Source organism: Antedon bifida, chromosome 6 (genome assembly GCF_963402885.1).
Source record: "Antedon bifida chromosome 6, ecAntBifi1.1, whole genome shotgun sequence".
NCBI lineage: Eukaryota > Metazoa > Echinodermata > Crinoidea > Comatulida > Antedonidae > Antedon > Antedon bifida.
In genome coordinates, this window is record NC_136231.1 from 4,586,842 (window position 1) to 4,607,788 (window position 20,947).

Consider the following 20,947-nt stretch of genomic DNA (forward strand, 5'->3'; position numbering starts at 1 on the left):
ATACACTGATCTATATATATATATAGATCAGTGTATACATAATTATGTGAAATGTTCTCAGTTTTGTAGAATCTACAACACTGATTATATTTTACATCTACAGTTTTTCCCTATGTTGACGTGCTGCGAGTCCGTAGCGTAGTCACATTTGGGAATCGACGACGAGGCAATGGACGCTTTTGACGCATAGTTCGTTGTTAATATACAAGTGGGGAATCCCCTTTTAGGACGTGGATTTAATAACCCACCAACTGGTTCTACGACGCTATTTTTCTGTAGTTTGCAAAGGAGTGTGTAACTTGACTGAAAAACTGCGAACTTTGATGTACCGGCGGTGGGAACTATTACAATAAACATTAGAATAATAGAAAGAACAGTAAAAACAGGTCCATCCCAAATTACACTCCCAGCCAGAGAACCCCTTGACGTTTATGCTTGGTTCCCACTTAAGACGCAAGACAAGGACGTAACGCAACGTAAGTGAGTTGACCAATCACAAGCGATGGATTATTCGACTGATGCTTGTCATTGGTCAACTCGTTTGTGTTGCGGCTACGTCCTGCGTTGCGTCCTAGTGGGAACCAAGTGTATAGCATTGAACGCAAATGTGTTTACCGGCGGAAAAAGTAGCTGGCCGGCTACGATCGTTTTGCCAACAACTAGAGGTGCCATTTATCATAATTTTTACGTGCGAGAGTACCATTTCCAGCCAGGGGTGTTAACAAAATTCGCTTTGCCACAGGCCCCACCATGGGTAATTTGTGCATTTTTGATGTGCTGGCAACAGACTGCCGGTGGCAAAATGTCTATGGCCCCATTAATAGAGATTATTATAACGATAGTGATTATGTATGCATCATGACTATGCATTAATATGACGGTAGAAATCGCAGCTGACAATAGTCTATTTATACGTACTTCATATTAATTAATTCATCGTTACGTCATAAATTTCATGACCGTCAAAGCTGGTATTAATCTGTTTATATCCAAGATGACCGTTTAGCTCAGTCGGCTGAGCAGCGTCGTGTTAACAACACGGATGTCATGGGTTCAAACCCCATGCTGGTCGTGGTGGAAAAGCTATATGCTACTGTGTTTGGGGTTCACAGAGTAATACGTCCCCCTTTCCACCACACAAGCAAGTCACTACACAAGCAAGTCAATGCATCTGGTGATGCCGTGGAAACCACACAATGTCTCTGTCACAGGATTGAGGTCGTTTCCACGACATTACCAGATGTAGGGAGAGGACACTATGACAATAGTACTGGGTCACTTCAATTTTGGTTCAGTCAGTAGTTTTTTTCTGTGGATTCAATTTTAAGAACACAAATACACGTCAGAATTAGGAATAAATGTAGAACATTGTAAAGATGATGCCGAATGGGGGCGGAGTGTTTCTGTAAGATCAAATACGCAATGTTGGGTCAAAATTACAATCAAAATTACTATGTACAGAATTATAAAGAAGATCAAGGTAAGTTCGAGTTCGTAATTTAGGTGATAAACATTTACAGTAACTGAATTAATTTGCTTAGTTTGCTTGATTCAAGACGGAACTTTTCTATACGATTGGCATGAACCAAACTAATTGAATTATAAATTAATAACAGAACCGAAATCAAGAGAAGATCGAATTAACGTCTGATAAAGAGACATTTTGGTTTGCGGGTGAAGATCTTTACACTTTCTCCACATGAGCCTCAACATACGGTTTGCCATTTTAACTTGACTTTTAACTGTTTAAATAGGAACAGAAAAATTAAGTTTAGAGTCAACATAAACTCCAAGATCTTTTTGAGTAGGAACGCTTTCAATACAATTATCAGTAATGGTATAATCAATAATAAAACAATAATATGAGCTCTCTTAAAATTTGAGTTCCAATCCCCACTTCTGTGACCATTCACACAAGCGGTGTTGGTCATCTTGAAAGAGACTTAAATCTTCTCCGAAACTAGTAAATTCCATGGATGATCCAGGATTTCTGAAAGGCGTGTTCGCATCATACCATCCTGAGGTTGCCACTTGCTACAATACTCATGGTATGTAGCAATAACCATCGTATTTAGCTCCACTCCGGATATTCTTACTCATCATTGGTTGACTACCGCAACCCGTCCTAGAACGCACAACAGGGTACATGACCTTCCCCCCAGTTGAAACCCATCCATAGCTACAATAATCATAACCGGCCGATTGTGCATCTCCTAGTTGTCCTGGTGATGCTAGTGTTCCACCGTAATCAGCGCATCTATTCTCGGCATCCTGTTTTGTAAGCTCGTATTGTGCAGCACCACTGACGAACATCACACGATGAGAGGGAAAAGGATCTGGTAACGTGATGCTCTGGTTTTGTAAAGGAATGTAACACATTGCAAACGATTTTGTTGATTGGTCGTAAAACCAAATGTAGTTACCAGTTGGATAATTCCAAAATGTTGATGGAGTATTCCCCGAGCAAGGATTACCCCACAATCCTCTCAAGAACCAGCCACTTGTACAAAGATCAACACCTAGTGAGTATGATGCGTTAAAAGGAGGTCGCCAGCCGACCACCAAAGAGGGTACTGCATCTTGTATCGGCTTCATTGGCGTTCAGTTTATCTGAATTTAAACCGGTTAGCCTTATAATTCGCTGGGTTTTTGGAATATAATCAAACAAACCTAATTGTTGATTATATCCCCTGTAACAATAATAGCCACTTTCATATGTCTTGTCTGGGAACACATTACTTCGTTGATCTGGTGAATTCAATGTGCATTTGTCTCCGTTGATTTCGGTGAAGGCTATCTCACCACTAATCAGCCATCCTTCGATGCAGTTGTCCATGCGTGGTTGATATGCGTTGTAAAGTTGTTCATACGATGCAAGCGAACCTAGGTTATTGGTACACGTACTGGATGCTACTTCGTAAGCAGCATTAGTTGAACTAGGATAAATACCATCTGAAAAGAAAAAGTCTAGGATTGATAAATAAACTGAACTTAAAATTTGCATTCCGAAATTTTGAATAGAATGACAGATCAGTATAAACAATATCTTAAAAAAAAAAATTCTACTTAATTCACAGTTTTTAGAAAATAATATCAAATCTAAAGGTCGGAATACATGTGTAATGTCCAGTTTTGTCCATAGTAGTTTGTTCGTACGTACAAGGATGGGGGCTTAAATATAGTGTATTTGTGTGCGATTCTCTTGAATAAATATCTGTTTCGATTTCTTAGTCGAACAGTTAAGAAAAATGTATTGCAATTATATACGATATTTAACAAGGGCTAATGACAATCATTCCATACAAAGTTTCCTTAAAGCGAAACATACCATCCCAAAAAAAACCCGCTTATTTATTTTTTCATATTGCTCTAAAATAATTTATAGGAACTTAGTGTAACCAGCAGATGACATTATAGGATGTTGTTGTTTTTCTGTAGTTGGTGTTGTTTTTGTTGGAATCACGTTAACAATTAAAATTGGAAACAAATAATAAAGTTAGCTCTTTTTGTATATGGAAGCTGGAACTATAAATAAAGTGACATGGATATTTTTGAAACAGAAACGCATACAACCTTATAGTTCGAATCCAACATAATAGTTGTTTGTACCGATACTAGAAATAGCACAAAGAGTTTCGAAACTGTTCTAAGAGTACTTGGTTTGATTAATAACAGTTTTCATTGTTTTTTGTTAATCAAATTAGATCTAAACATTTGGCTTAATGTTTTCGTTATTTATTTATTTATTTATTGTTATATTCTACTTTTTAACAAATTTTCATTTCGGAGAAATATGTTGTATAAAAGAAAATGTATAAACGAAGATACGAATACATACAGATATATTTGTATTAATTCTATTTTTTATGAACCATATTGATTGATTGATATTATAAAAGTAAGTTTAGGTAAGCCAATAAACTTTATTTGTGGAAATAATTATAGGCCTAGTTTTTGATAAAGTTAAGAATTTTGAAAGCGCTATATATATTTATTTACAAACACTGTACTATAATATCTCTGTAACCTTTTCTGGAAAAAACAATTATATACTCACGAGTCTTGAAGCTTTCATCCAATACCTATACATAAAAAATAACAATGCCGCATTAAAATAGATCTTTATACTGCTCACTATCTAAATTTCTAGCGGCTCTTTTATATTTAATTTTGATCATGATATCTGGGTCACGAATAAGAAATAGACGTTTTAAAATGAATACGATACCTTCTCTATATATTCAAACGGTTCTTGTTGAAAATCTTCTGTAGATGCTTTGTCTTTTACATTTTTGTTGATTTGACACAAACGATCCTGCTTACTGTAGTTAACAGACCAACAGTACAGTTTCTTGGAACAAGCCAGCAAACATCCAGCACGATCGATGTTAAGAAGCTGGTAACTCCAGCCCAGAAGAGAACGTTGTGAAATCACTGTATATAATTGAGAACTCGCAAAAGTAGATTCACCGCAGAGTAGAACCGAAAAAAAGAGCACGGTGAAATACATGTTGATCTTCGACTCGTCCGTATACTCAAATGATTCCGAATACAGTAATTTAATAAATGTATACATTATATAGAGGTATAGTAAACATTGATCTTCGTTATTGAGATATAAATGCTCAATGTACTTAACTAATTACTTATTTTATGCTTATAGTATGATTAAACAACCATAAGATAGTATTGGCATACATTGTACATTTTCCATTTCTTTATTAAAACATTCATAAATTTTATTGACAAACTGTAATTTTTATTTCATAAGTTAGATAGATATGTTAAATGTATTTATTTTATGATTATTTTTACACAACAATAAGATAATAACTATACAAGTTTACATTATTTATTTCTTTATTGCAACAAACCATAAAATATTGACGAAATGTAGGCGTAATAACGCAGACCATTTAACTAATTACTAATACACTTACCATTATACGTTTTGGTTAACTTCAATAAGATTATGATAAATTTAGGTCTTGAGGATGATCAATATATTTATAGATAAAAGCTTTTATTATATAGGTAAAATTACTTTTTTGTATATAATTAACAACAACAATAATAATACAAGTAACATTTCTAATTTCGTTATATCTTAAGTTAGTCTAACAAAACTAATGACAACTATAGTAATGACGAATGTTTAGCTAATTATACTAATATTACGGAGTTAAGTTATGTCTTCTGAAAGTTTGCAACCCCGATTACAAGTTTTAAAAAACATTTACCACTGTTACGTTACTGTTATTGCTGATAAAAACATCACACTATGCCTTACTAAATTGGAAGAGCAACACAGGAATTCAAATAGGCCTACTTCATGATAGAGAAAATAAATATAGATACACTCATATCTCTACAGCTAGTTAAATGATATAATAATTAGCCTCTTGAACTATTTACGAAAATTAATTGAACAGATAGGACCTTTCATTTAGATTTGCAATTTTCAGTTTCTGAAGAAACAAAATCTCACACTAATCGATAACTAGAGGCTAACCTAATTTTGTCTTTATATGTTAATAATGAATATTTTGAGGCGCTCTACCAAAAGGTCTCACACCGCTTACACGAAAATTTAGCGAATTAACAACAGAATGATTACTAATACCATGCATTCTTTGCTGTTCATTGTTTAAATCATTATCATTCAATTCACAAAACTTCCTTTTATCTCATTAATTAGGCCTACTAATGGATTTAAAATGCGTATGCTTATTTTTAAAGATTAGTGAGATCTTGAATGTAGCAAAAACCGTCATATGTCGAATCAAAACTTTTAAACCCCCAACTCATAATTCCAGGACCATTTCCGCAATTATCTCTAGCATACGTTATAGGGTAAATAACCTCTCCACTTTCGACCCAGCCCGCATTACAGCAATCAAAACCAGCTATTTGTGACGCTTGTACTTGTGCTCGTGTTGCTAGTGATCCTCCAGTGTAAGCAGAGCATCTATTCTTTGCATTATTGTACGTTAGCTGGTATCTTTCAGTTCCGCGTAAGGCCACCACACGATGAGAGGGAAATGGATCTGGAAACGTGATGTTCTGGTTTGGTAAAGGAATATAACACATGGCGAAATACCTTTTTGATGGAGCGTATAACTTAATGTGACCACCTGTTGGATAAAGCCAAAATTCCGATGGAATATTGCCTGTGCAAGAGTTCCCTCCCAATTCATTCAAATACCATCCCTTAGTACAAAGATCAACACCTAGCGAGTATGATGCATTATACACCTCAAAAGGAGTCGCCAGTCGACCACCAAAGAGGGTACTGCATCTTGCCTCTGAATCATTGGCGTTCAGTTTATCTGAATTTAAACCTGTTAGCCTTATAATTCGTTGGGTTTTTGGAATGTAATCAAACAAATCTAATCGTTGATTATATCCCCTGTAACAATAATAGCCACTTTCATATGTCTTGTCTGGGAACACATTACTTCGTTGATCTGGTAAATTCAATGTGCATTTGTCTCCTCTGATTTCGGTGAAGGCTATCTCACCACTAATCAGCCATCCTTCGATGCAGTTGTCCATACGTGGTTGATACGCGTTGTAAAGTTGTTCATACGATGCAAGCGAACCTAGGTTATTGGTACACGTACTGGAGGCTATGTCGTAAGCCGTATTGGTTTTAGTTGGAATAAAATGTATACCATCTAAAAAAGAAGATCTTAGTTTTTACACATCACCAGATCATTTGAAGATTATCTAAGATTATAATATTCACATTTGTTGTGCTAAAGTATATGTTTAAAATTATTTGTATGTAAATGTAAAACCTGATATTCAGTTATTATGGATGGAATGGGCACTTTACATACAAATCAATAAAGAGAAGAAAGAAATATATTGCAATATGAAGAAAAGAACCCAGGCCTAGATGAGATGATTTTCAATGGAAAAGTAAAATAAAAACGTATTAAAACTTAAATTAAAACGAATTAGGTCTGTTATTGGTTATTGAGTTTTTAATTTCCCATTGATGGCAGAAATACGTGTTGCTAATATATTTCAATTTCGATTAAATTTATGTCCACAATATAATAACATACAGGATAATAATACATGAAATAATCAGGTGGGGTGGGGTGGGGGGGGGGGGGGGGTGGGGAGTAATATAAGTCAGACAGATTTTAAGTTTGACCCACCCCATTGATTAATTCAAATATGTATTTTTGCCATACATTAATTATGAAGAGATTAGTTTGTTCTGAAATGTCATTACGTCTGTAACCCGGTGATTCATTTTATCAAACAAATATTATAATACTCACGATTCTTAAAACTTTCGTCCAATATCTAAAATAAAGCATTAAAAAACAACTTTATGCACTGAAATAATGACGTAAAAAATGTATTTGTTGATAATGTTATATATTGGACTTCAATAAGAAGACCCTATGATGCCATAGAAAGGCTGTAGTATTGGAAATAATGAAATTAATAAGAAAAGTGATTAACTGTGGTACCTTTTCTATATATTCAAACTGTTCTTGTTGAAAATCTTCTGTAGATGCTTTGTCTTTTACATTTTTATTGATTTGACACAAACGATCCTGCTTACTGTAGTTAACAGACCAACAGTAAACTTTCCTGGAACAAGCCAACAAACATCCAGCACGATCGATGTTAAGAAGCTGGTAACTCCAGCCCAGAAGAGAACGTTGTGAAATCACTGTATATAGATGAGAACTTGCAAAAGCAGCCTCAATACAGAGAAAAACGGGGGAAAATAGCACGATAAAATACATAATGTTTGTCCTTCTGAAATAAGTTGCCGCAGTGTTTATTGGTTTAAAAAAATGTGTATATTTGATATAATCAAAATGAATCTGCAGTAAATCACCATTATTGATAGTAGCCTAAACTTTAATGATTCCACTAGACAATATTTTTAATAACGGTATTCATTTCATATCGAGATAATTAATCCTATCAGGCGTGTTGCTGATTGCATCCAGATTTGTATTATTTACGCTAAAGTTGTTATTGTAATGTACATTAAACTTAATAATATTTTGTTTGTTCATAATATTCAGATATAATGACCTTTAAAATATTAAAAAAACTAGTCATCCATATTAAATTCATGGATTATAAAACAAACACAATAATAATAATATAATAATTAAAGAAATAGTGTATAATTGGTTATTTTTCAGAAGGTTTCGGACGAAATCCAAATACATCAATATTGTTGTTACTACATCAGATAGCCTGCACTAATAATGATGTTGCTTCAGGTAGATTGGATGGTCGTCATAGCAACTAATCAATACTAAACGTGTAGTTGGAGCCACGCTTTTGTAATTAGATTGCTACATCTACTAACCAATCACTCCTGTGACTATTAATGTAAGACTAAATAAAATTAATCATTTGTTGATTGCCATAAAAAATGATTTAGATAAGTTGTATTATTTTAACAATTCATGTTGTATAATTCCTATTGTATTGTCATGTTTATATTAAAATAATGCTAATAATAATTATAGACCTTCAATTTAATTATGGTAATCTTTTCCGATACAAAAAGTAATTAAAGAATAGATAAACAGTTTTCAAAAACATGCAACAAATGTAGTAGAAAAATACAGAATAATATGTATAATTACCGTATTTATATGAAATAATAAACAAATATTAGTCATCACCCAATTCTGCAACTAACATTGATAGAAATCCCATAATTATTTGTATCTAGATTTAGTCAGTTAAGGTGTACCTTATTAACAATTGTATATATTCGGTTGGTAACATATACAAATAATGAATGTTTATAAGTGCAACGGTACAAATATTAATAATACTGTAATTAAAATATGTGTAATTTTATACATGATTGGTACACTAAATAATTAACTATACATAAAATAAATAAGAACAATATATATACTTTATCGTTTCAAATTAATTAATTAAATATCAGAATATCACCGGGCGGTTTAGAATTAATGTTCTTTGCCTACTGTGTTTATATATATATATATATATCATCATATATCAATATATAGTATGTTCGTACATTCACAAAGAGGGACTTTGTTCTGATATGGAAAATTGTTCAGTGTGTGACGGGAATAAATATAGAAAATGGCAATTGTTCAAATTTGTATGACAAAAATCAGCAGAGCCTCGGCCTTGGTGCAATCTACAACACTGTGCACTTATGAGATAAATATATGCCGCATCCTGCATCACTCATGACAGTTTATATAGTTACGGTTTTATTGGAACAAGGATTTGTATTAAGTTTCCACTTGTTAGGGCCTACAATATGTAGCAATAACCATCACGTTTAACCTCAAGATTCTCGAATCCCCAACTATTAATTCCATAATTCCCGCAACCCGTTCTAACATGCGTTGTAGGGTAAATAACCTCTTCACTTTCGACCCAGCCCGCGTTACAGCAATCATAACCAGCTATTTGTGACGCTTGTAGTTGTGCTCGTGTTGCTAGTGCTCCTCCAGTGTAAGCAGAGCATCTATCTTTTGCATCCTGGTACGTTAGCTGGTATCTTTCAGTTCCACGTACATTCATCACACGATGAGAGGGAAATGGATCTGGAAACGTGATGTTCTGGTTTGGTAAAGGAATATAACACATGGCGAAATATTCCATTGATGGGTCGTGTAGCTTAATGTAGTCACCAAATGGATAAAGCCAAAAATCCGACGGAATATTACCTGTGCAAGAATTTCCTCCCAATCCCTTCAAATACCATCCATTTGTACAAAGATCAACGCCTAGTGAGTATGATGCGTTAAAAACCTCAAAAGGAGTCGCCAGCCGACCACCAAAGAGGGTACTGCATCTTGTATCGGCTTCATTGGCGTTCAGTTTATCTGAATTTAAACCTGTTAGCCTTATAATTCGTTGGATTGTCGGAATATAATCAAACAAACCTAATTGTTGATTATATCCCCTGTAACAATAATAGCCACTTTCATATGTCTTGTCTGGAAAAGCATTACTTCGTTGATCTGGTGAATTCAATGTGCATTTGTCTCCTCTGATTTCGGTGAAGGCTATCTCACCACTAATCAGCCATCCTTCGATGCAGTTGTCCATGCGTGGTTGATACGCGTTGTAAAGTTGTTCATACGATGCAAGTGAACCTAAATTATTAGTACACGTACTGGATGCTACTTCGTAAGTAGCAGTAGTTGAACTAGAATAAATACCATCTGAAAAAGACGAAAGAACCGCTCATCAACAATTATCTCATTGATGAGAGTTATGTATTGTGTTTATTCTACGAAAATGATTTGTGTCTTGTGTCTTATAACACAGTTATAAGGCTATAACAGTATTGATTTTTGAAATACAAAAGAATTTAGACACAGCACATTATGGATATAATTGAATAATTATTTTTTTTAATTAGAGATTATTTTAAATAGGCCTATCTATGTATTATTCTACATAAATCATTAGTTCTATACTCACGATTCTTGAAACTTTTATCCAATACCTATACATAAGAAATAATACCACAATTAAAAGACATATTTTACACAATGAAATTGAATATTATAATTGTATTTTTTTTATATTATATTATGTATGTATAGTTAAAATATTATATGTTCCTACTGTATTTTCCATGTACCAACTTTTATTTTGACGTAAAGAATGAAAAGCAATATATATAGGGTTTAAAATACAAAAATAAAAGTCGAATAAGTACCTTCTCTATGTATTCAAATAAAAGTTCTTGTTGAAAATCTTCTGTAGATGCTTTGTCTTGTACATTTTTATTGATCTGGCACAAACGATCCTGCTTACTGTAGTTAACAGACCAACAGTAAACTTTCCTGGAACAAGCCAACAAACATCCAGCACGATCGATGTTAAGAAGCTGGTAACTCCAGCCCAGAAGAGAACGTTGTGAAATCACTGTATATAATTGAGAACTCGCAAAAGTAGATTCACCGCAGAGTACGATTAAACACAAGAGTACGGGGAAAAACATAATGTTGACCTGTCCTCAATGATCCTATTTTGTCAAATAATGTACTATTGCTTACTGCTTTAAAAAAGAAGAGTTTGTCTGTGATAATCAAAATTAAAATCGATTTTTACATTTAGTATTCATTGGTATAGTAAATCGTCATGTTCGTACAAAATCAATATTGTAAATTGTGGTACTATAAAGATATACATTGATGATTGATGATTTGTGTATTTACATTGTACCGTTCTTCGTTGAAATCATTGTTGAACTGTAATTTAATATTTTAATTTGAATAGACCTAAATCTAATAAACCTTCAATTTTTTCTTTCTTTCTAAATCTAATACAGAAATTGTGGATTCAGATCGCCTGTTCAAACATTTCTAATAACCTCTCAGATTCTGTATTGACGTACAAAACACCATATTGGTGTCGCGTTTGTCAGTACAAAAGATTATAGCGAAGTCATTTTCAATTTTTAAAAATGGCAATGTTTAGTCCGTGTCGTTCGGTATAGCTGAATTCAGGAATTATGCAAGCCCGTAGACAGGGCTTTTTCATAAAGTGCCTTTTTCAAACTAGACAATATCAGCAGAAATGATAGTTAGACCTAAAGCTTTAATAACCTTGCCTATGACCATTTGCCCCTTTTGTAGAAAAAACGCTGTAATAAAACCCAGTAAAAATTCCTGCCTAGAGATTGATTGTTTACTGTTTCAAATATATGTATAAAAGAAGATACATTTACATTAATATAACTTTAGTTCATTTATTTCCTTTGTTTATTCATGTCAAACACACATAACAAACATGAGTTGAAATTGAATTAAGGTAAAAGACAAATGAAATACAATACAATTAAACCATCAAACCCACCATCCAGTTTAAAATGTTAGTTTAACATACAAAAGTACAAGTATAGAATACAGTCAAGGTAAGCAATATTGATTTAATAACGTGTCCATGCTGCATTTAACCGCCTCTTCAAACAATCCTGTTTTCCAATTTTATGTAGCTAGTAATCGAAACACTGAATTGGTACACTCATGATTAGCAATTATTGTACTGGTTTCCATATCATTCAAAGCTGTGAGAGGTTTGTAATAATTTAAAGTTTTAAAAAACCGGAGATAATAATAAACAATACAATAAGTAGCGAGAAATTTCAATGTTTAACCATGAAACACGATTTCTTTAATAATCCTCGCTGCAGTTTATTATTGCTTCTTTTGTTTTCAACACTAATCGATTTCACGTTCAATGTTATCACATCAAAGTAACACTATCACCAAATTAAATTATTTTCACGAAAACACCATTATAATCTGCGCTATAGTCTCCGAAATTATATTACTTGGCATAATCCCAAGTTATCATTCTGTTTTAATACCTGTATACCAACAAATTATGTATATTTATGAAAATTGATATATTTACGGTGACGTTACAAAAACTTATTAAAATTTCGCCGCTTAATGTGACCAAAATAGCACAATATCTGCTTTTTAACATTAAAGCAACGAATCATTTGGTACTCTATCCAGTAGGCCTACCTGTAAAAATAATAATAGGAAAATATTCAATGTACATAAATATAATTGTAACACTACCGAGAAGCAAATGCAAAAACTTTATATTCCGTATATTGTCATGAATTTCCAAAACAATAAACAATCTTTAACTTTCAGCTCTTTTTAAAAAGTGTTTTGGCATCTTTTTGTTTACTAAAAGTTTCCCTATTGAAAAAATTTCTTAAATGTGTTTACATATTTTAAGCGTTTTGTCGTAAAAGTAGGCCTATACGTGTTTTCAAATTTATTTTAGTCTCCGTCCACACACTTATATTGCTTATTTTACTTATTTACCATTTGTATCTTATTTAAAGCTCTGTCTACACTATCAAACTTTATGTGACAAAAAATTGCGATGTGCCCATATATGGAAATGATGATGTCATATCACTACCATATTTGGGTACTTAACACTTTTTTTGTCAAACTAGTTTGATAGTGTTAGACAGAGCTTTAAGCGCATTGATATTTTGTGTGCAGTGGAAAATAATAAATTAAAAAAAATATCTGTATTCCTGCATAGTGTAAATATGGTGTTTCTGACGGTAAAATAATGAACTCGATAAAATCAATAACAATAAAATATTTTTTTTTATATTTTAAGGCAATATAATCGTAAACTTTAAGTGTATTTCTATGCACAGATATTAATTCTTAATTCGTGTGTACAACAATACAATATTCGATATAGGCACATTTTTAGTCGCGTGCAAACGTGACTCTACACTAAAAAAAACTAACTCAAATTTGCGCACGCGGCTGCAGCCATGTATATGGCCTTGTTAACATTCATTCACAATGATAGTTATAAGGTAATTAATCTAGAATGCATACAATAATAAATACCTTTTCGATGTATATTCGAACGAATTTGTTATTTTCTTATTGATTCTTGTTGATTTTTGCTTACTGTAATTCACAGACCAACAGTAAACTTTCCTGGAACAACAAACATCCAGCACGATCGATGTTAAGAAGCTGGTAACTCCAGCCCAGAAGAGAACGTTGTGAAATCACTGTATATAGATGAGAACTTGCAAAAGCAGCCTCAATACAGAGAAAAACGGGGGAAAATAGCACGATAAAATACATAATGTTTGTCCTTCTGAAATAAGTTGCCGCAGTGTTTATTGGTTTAAAAAAATGTGTATATTTGATATAATCAAAATGAATCTGCAGTAAATCACCATTATTGATAGTAGCCTAAACTTTAATGATTCCACTAGACAATATTTTTAATAACGGTATTCATTTCATAACGAGATAATGAATCCTATCAGGCGTGTTGCTGATTGCATCCAGATTTGTATTATTTACGCTAAAGTTGTTATTGTAATGTACATTAAACTTAATAATATTTTGTTTGTTCATAATATTCAGATATAATGACCTTTAAAATATTAAAAAAACTAGTCATCCATATTAAATTCATGGATTATAAAACAAACACAATAATAATAATATAATAATTAAAGAAATAGTGTATAATTGGTTATTTTTCAGAAGGTTTCGGACGAAATCCAAATACATCAATATTGTTGTTACTACATCAGATAGCCTGCACTAATAATGATGTTGCTTCAGGTAGATTGGATGGTCGTCATAGCAACTAATCAATACTAAACGTGTAGTTGGAGCCACGCTTTTGGAGACGGGTTGGTGAATTTTGTCCAAGATGGGGAAATTTCTGTCCAGAATGGGGAAATATTTTGTCCAGAATAAGAACAAAGGCGATAGGTGGCGCTATAATCGTGTCCAAGATGGGGAAGCTGTCCAATATAGAGAAATCCGATTTGTCCAAAATGGGGAAATTTCTGTCCAAGATGGGGAAGTGGTGGCGCTATATCGTGTCCAAAATGGGGAAATTTCTGTCCAAGATGGGGAAGTGGTGGCGCTATATCGTGTCCAAAATGGGGAAATTTCTGTCCAGGATGGGGAAGTGGTGGCGCTATATCGTGTCCAAAATGGGGACATTTCTGTCCAGGATGGGGAAATGCTGTGTCTGAAATAGAAGCTGTCCAATATAGAGAAATCCGATTTGTCCAAAATGAAGAAATTTCTGTCCAGAATGGGGAAATGCTGGGTCTGAAATAGAAGCTGTCCAATATAGAGAAATCCGATTTGTCCAACATGGGGAAATTTCTGTCCAGGATGGGGAATTGCTGTGTCCAAAATAAGGAAACTGTCCAATATAGATAAATCCGATTTGTCCAAAATGGGGAAATTTCTGTCCAGGATGGGGAAGTGCTGTGTCCAAAATAGAGCTGTCCAATATAGAGAAATCCGATTTGTCCAAAATGGGGAAATTTTGCCCAGAATAGAGAAGGGCTGTGTCCAAAATAGAGAAACTGTCCAATATATAGAAATCCGATTTGTCCAAAGTGGGGAAATGTTGTCTAAAATAGAGAAATTTTTAGCAGAAAAATATAATTTTGACTAATTTCAACCATCGGGCATAGAAATTGATCAAACATTGGTGCTGAATGCTTATTTAGCATTTGAAGCTCAATCAAATATCAATGAAGATATGCATTGCAATATATGTGGTTACCATCCCACAATAATGATCATGGATGTGAACAGAAAGGTTCATTTTAGGACAGCTTTGTCTGAACTTGGCAAGCCTCATGAATGTAAAGAAAAAGTAGATTTTATGAACGAGTTAGTTTGCATATACTATCTAGAGGCATCGTAAATCCTTTTCCAATAACGGCTGGTCTGAACGAATGGTCTCCGTTTATCGGTGAGCATACAAGAAAAGACAATTTAATTTACAACACAGAATTCAGGAAAGTTTCAGAAGACGGTAACTTGACTGCTGACTGCAGACATATGAGTGAGGAGAGATTGCTCCAACAATCTACTGTTAAGGAAGTCAAGAAAATAGCTAAAACTATCAATCTTGCATCAAAAGAAAGTAAGTTGGACATTATTTGTAGTATAAGGAAGGCTTTAGCCAAGAACCATAATAATTTCAATAAAATAATGAAGAAAATCTGGGGGTGTTCTGGGGGAATATTAACATCACATTGTCCCCATGGAGTAGTCTACGGAATTAAGTTTGTACTACGAGCAGAATCGCCTCGAGATTACACAGACATAATCATGTCAATGAAACATAAGCCAAATATAATAATGACATGGACATGACACACGTTGTTGCAAACTTTGGTAACAATTTGCATTATGATGGTCAAACAGAACCAATGTTCTTTCCATTCGAAGGAAGAGAAGCTGATTCTACAGAGGAGAATATTTGGTGTGCAAAAGTTAATACTTTATTAATAGACATGCCATGGCTTAATGGGCTTCGTGCGACGTCGCAAACCGGGCATCCTGTAACTGGACAAAGCAGCACGTACGCGCTTTTCGACCGATTTCATGAGGCTAACACAAATAGTGAAACTGAAATTTTTTTTAAAATTAATTTTGTACCACAATTGAAGTCTAAAACAAATACACAAGTTGCAGAACAATTTTATTCCTAATGAGTCCAAGCATTTTTTAAATGAAATGTCAATAGCGAATCATTTATTTATCGTAAAATCCTTAGTACACCGTCGAAATAATAAATTAAATGGAAACCACATTAAGTACATTAACAAGTCGTTCGGTCTGAAAACAACCAAAGATAGTCTTGGAAGACTGATTATTACAACGCCTAAGTCAAGTGTTGTAGCACAAACGACTGATGAACCCAATGACTGGTGGCTGGAGGAATACCAACTAAGATTACACCATAAAAAGCTTGTAGAAGAGAGACATAATGAGGTAGATAATAGGATTATAAATGCCGCCAACATAATTCTAAAGAGAAACTATCCAGAAACACGTGGATTACAAGACACCATTTATCAACAGCAAATGCACAATTTTGTCAAGACTACACAATATGTTCAGTTTATAAACCTAAGAAACTCGCACTGGATTACAATATCAGACAAGCATTGGTACCAACAACTTACCAATAGTAACGTCAATGTGTACGATAGTTTACAGACATTGAATGCAAGAAATTACCCGTTAGAATTGACTCAGGTGGCATGCAAGTTGATGGAACCCAGCGTTCCCAACATGAATTTTCACGTACATGGTGTACAGCAACAACCTTATGCAAGTAACACTTGTGGCCATTTTTGTATAGCATTTGCTGCTGCACTGTGTGCAGGAAAAGATCCATCAACACTACGATTTGAAGAAGACGAGAGGGTTGTTAGGCGAAAGCTTGTTGAAGCATTTGAGAAGGGAGATTTGCGTGGATATTTAGAAATTGATAACTGCCACAATGCCCCTGCATCAAGGATGTCCGCAATACCTCTGTAGAGGCAATTTGCATATGTGTTAGCAGGTGTAACGAATGGCATGCAAACCTTTTTTATTCTTTGTCTCTCTCTCAACTACCGACCGTCGAACAAGCAGGACGTATTTGTTTCACTTACTACCGTTGTTTGTTAACTCAAGAAACTTTGCGTATTCTGTACATGTACAGTAGAAACTATAGTATCGGAATATATTATGTGTATATAATTACGGAGCCAAGTATAAGAAGCTACTAATGATATTTGGACCCAATGCATGCTCTCACAACACAGTGTAGTGGGTAAGTTGGATCTCACTAAAGTGGTGACCCCGACATGATCTAACGAGAGTGCTTGGAATATTTAAATATTTATATTGGATATATTACTTCGTTGTTGCAAGATTACTTTGAGTTGTCGTTGTTTGATACGTGAATTGAATTATGGCGAGACCTTCTCCGGTAAGAGCTACACCGATCAAAATGGCCGCTAGAATGGATGAGGCACCACCTGTGGCGGCTGCTGTAAGTTTAAAATTGCCGCCATTTTGGCCGAATGACCCACTTATTTGGTTTGCTCAAGTGGAGGCTCAGTTTGTTACCAGAGGAATTACGGCTGAGGAAACAAAGTATTCGTATATAATTGCTTCTTTGCCGCCTAATATCGCACAGGAGGTTCGAGATTTATTGCTAAGCCCTCCATACCAAAGACCATATACCCATTTGAAATCGGAATTGGTTAAAAGGACATCCGTGTCGGAGCAAAAGCGTCTTCATCAGTTGTTAACAACGGAAGAATTAGGTGATCGCAAGCCTAGTCAGTTACTACGCAAGATGTACCAATTGCTGGGGGAGCGTGATTTAGAGACATCCATCCTGAAACAGTTGTTTGTGCAAAGATTGCCTACTAATGTTCAATTGATATTAGCGTCCACCCGTGAGGATATGGACCTTGCAGATCTGGCAGCGTTGGCCGATAAAATTTTGGAAGTTTCTCCACCACCACCTACTATTGCCATGACAATTAAGGATACGGGTGCACGCGCAACGTCAGACGAATTACGAGAATTGAGAGCTGAAGTTAGTAAGCTGACCAGCCTCGTTTCTTCCTTGGCGAAACGAGTCAGAGGCAGAAGCCGTAGTAAACAACGTGAAAGCCGAAAACGCTCGCCCTCTGCTACAACTAATGATGGTTTATGTTGGTATCATCATCGATATGGTAACAAGGCACATAAATGTAATTCACCATGCTCTTTTTCCTCACAGAAGGCGGGAAACGACCAAGCCAGCGACTAGAGACGGCGACAGCTGCTGGCGTTGGTGAAGGTAGTCGTCTATTTTTTATTTCTGATCGTACTTCAGGACTTAGATTCTTAGTTGACACTGGAGCGGAGGTTAGCGTGTTACCTCCATCAATAACAGACAAGTTGCACCGAAAAACTGACTTTGTATTGCAAGCAGTAAACAAATCTACTATATCTACTTATGGGGAGCGTTCCTTAACAGTTGATTTTGGATTTCGACGCACGTATAGGTGGATATTTACTGTTGCTGATGTGCCTAATGCGATTATTGGGGCCGACTTTTTACGACGTTTTGGTTTAATTGTGGACTTAAAAAATCGCAAGCTTTTCGATGCTACTACTAGTATCAGTGTCAAGGGAATAGAATGTACCCTAGCATCACTTAGTCCGGTCTTTCCGACCCCAAAAGTAAATCCTCGTTTTCAGGAAATATTAAACAAATATAAAACGATTACCAAACCATGTTTTCGTAATGGAAGCGTGAAACATAACGTTACACATCAGATAAATACAAATGGGTTGCCAGTTTGTGCCAGACCTCGCCGACTGTCTTCTGAGAAATTGAAAATTGCACGGGCTGAATTTGATCATATGTTACAATTAGGAATTATACGGCCCTCAGATAGTAACTGGTCGTCGCCGCTACACATGGTGCCTAAAGGAACAACAGGTGATTGGAGGTCATGTGGGGACTACCGAGCGTTAAATAATGTGACTGTTCCAGACATGTACCCCATCCCTCACATTCATGACTTTACCGCGACTCTCTCGGGATGCAAGATTTTTTCTAAGATAGATTTGGTACGTGCATATCATCAAATACCCGTCGATCCTAAAGACATTTCAAAAACCGCTATTACTACGCCGTTTGGCATGTTCGAGTTCTTAAGAATGCCATTTGGTCTTCGAAATGCGGCACAGTCATTTCAGCGTTTTATTGACCAGGTGTTGCGGGGTATGAATTTCGTCTATGCTTACATTGATGACTTACTTATTGCCAGCATGGATACTGCTGAACATGAATTGCATCTTCAGGCACTTTTTAAACGTCTCGATGAATTTGGTATCATTGTTAATCCGTCCAAGTGTGTATGGGGTGTGTCTTCACTACAATTTTTAGGTCATCAAATTAACGAGTTTGGGATACAGCCATTGCGTTCCAAGGTTGAGGCGATTGAACAGTTTCCAGTACCAGATACTGTGCGTAAGTTACGTGAGTTTCTGGGATTAATTAATTTCTACAGACGGTTTATACCTAGATGTTCGGATTTGATTCATCCATTAACCGATTTACTTGTCGGTAAACCTAAAAAGGCGATTGAACTATCTCCGACGGAACTTGAATCGTTCACCAAGGTCAAGTATGCACTCGTCGAGGCAACTCTTCTAGAACATCCACATCCTGACGCTGCATTGTGTTTAATGGTAGATGCGTCCAATTGCGCTGTAGGTGGTGTGTTGCAACAAATGGTAGCAGATATTTGGCATCCAATTGCATTTTTTTTCCCGACGTCTAAATCCGGTTGAAAGGAGATATAGTACTTTTGGACGGGAATTACTAGCTACCTATCTTGCAGTTAAGCATTTTCGCCACGTTTTAGAAGCTAGAACATTTTATATCTTAACTGACCATAAACCTTTAACACACGCATTACGTTCCAGCGCAGATCGATATTCGCCGCGAGAGATACGTCACTTGGACTACGTCTCACAGTTTACCACGGACATTCGCCACGTCAAGGGTAGCGAGAATACCGTAGCAGACGCACTGTCACGTATGGACTTGAATGCAGTGTCTGCTTCATCGGAGCTTTCTATTGATTATGACGTCATGGCTAGGCACCAGCAAAAAGATGCGGAGTTGCTCGAACATCAGCATAAGTCTGTTTTCAAGTTGAGAGACGTACCGATAGCGACTAGCGGCGGTACTATTGTATGCGACGTCACTACTGGTAATCATAGACCATTCGTGCCCAAAGGTATGCGTAGGTTAGTGTTTGACTCTTTACATTCACTTTCTCATCCAGGGATTCGAGCTTCACTAAAATTAATCGCTTCACGGTATGTTTGGCCTGGTATGAACAGTGAGGTGCGGACATGGGCTAAGTGTTGTTTAAAATGCCAGAAGAATAAGGTTCATCGCCACACTGTAACACCATTAGGTACGTTTGCGACGCCCGACATAAGATTCGACCACGTCCACATAGACTTGGTAGGACCACTACCTTCATCGGATGGTTATACTTACCTACTTACATGTATCGATCGCTTTACAAGATGGCCAGAGGCCATATCAATCACCAATATTACCGCTGAAACTGTAGCCAAAGCGTTTGTCACTGTTTGGGTATCCAGATTCGGCGCGCCATCCACCATCACTACAGACCGTGGTCGTCAGTTCGAATCGGCACTATTCACCGCCCTATCTAACATGTTGGGCACAAAACGCATTCGAACAACATCTTACCATCCTATGTCAAATGGATTAGTTGAACGATTTCACCGCCAACTAAAGGTTTCGCTTAAGGCTCAAGATGATCCTCAGAAGTGGAGTGAAACTTTACCTCTAGTTCTTCTTGGTCTCCGGACAGCGGTCAAAGTTGATTTAGGCTGTTCTTCATCGGAACTTGTGTATGGAGCAACCCTGAAACTCCCAGGGCAGTTTGTCGCGCCTACTGATATCGCCTCACATGAACCTGCGAATTACGTACATAGATTGCAAAGACACATGCAGAATATTCGACCAGTGCCAACACGAGCGAATCAACGCACCGCACAAATCCACGACGATTTGC

The 20,947-nt window shown here is 35.7% G+C and overlaps 2 protein-coding genes across 2 annotated transcripts; one reads left to right on the forward strand and one right to left on the reverse strand.

Moving 5' to 3' along the window:
• Positions 1 to 9,032: 9,032 nt before the first annotated feature.
• LOC144845214 (aggrecan core protein-like) lies at positions 9,033 to 11,013 on the reverse strand. The gene is made up of 4 exons (XM_078702396.1): positions 10,715 to 11,013; positions 10,474 to 10,498; positions 9,098 to 10,211; positions 9,033 to 9,061 (listed from the first exon to the last, which is right to left on the reverse strand). The coding sequence occupies exons 1-3, from the start codon at positions 10,997 to 10,999 to the stop codon at positions 9,292 to 9,294; spliced, it is 1,230 nt and encodes a 409-aa protein (XP_078558522.1). The 5' UTR covers positions 11,000 to 11,013; the 3' UTR covers positions 9,033 to 9,061; positions 9,098 to 9,291.
• A 6,232-nt stretch (positions 11,014 to 17,245) lies between these two features.
• LOC144845196 (uncharacterized) lies at positions 17,246 to 18,331 on the forward strand. The gene has a single exon (XM_078702377.1). It carries the CDS (start codon positions 17,293 to 17,295, stop codon positions 18,142 to 18,144), a length of 852 nt encoding a protein of 283 aa, XP_078558503.1. The 5' UTR covers positions 17,246 to 17,292; the 3' UTR covers positions 18,145 to 18,331.
• Positions 18,332 to 20,947: the final 2,616 nt, after the last annotated feature.

Excerpts from the sequence above, each read along its gene's own strand:
- LOC144845214 (XM_078702396.1), bottom strand. The coding sequence starts at position 10,999 with ATGTTTTTCCCCGTACTCTTGTGTTTAATCGTACTCTGCGGTGAATCT. Across the intron at positions 10,499-10,714 it reads TATTTGAATACATAGAGAAG|GTATTGGATAAAAGTTTCAA; the intron begins GTACTTATTCGA and ends TCTTATGTATAG. Across the intron at positions 10,212-10,473 it reads GGATAAAAGTTTCAAGAATC|ATGGTATTTATTCTAGTTCA; the intron begins GTGAGTATAGAA and ends CGTCTTTTTCAG.
- LOC144845196 (XM_078702377.1), top strand. The coding sequence starts at position 17,293 with ATGGCGAGACCTTCTCCGGTAAGAGCTACACCGATCAAAATGGCCGCT.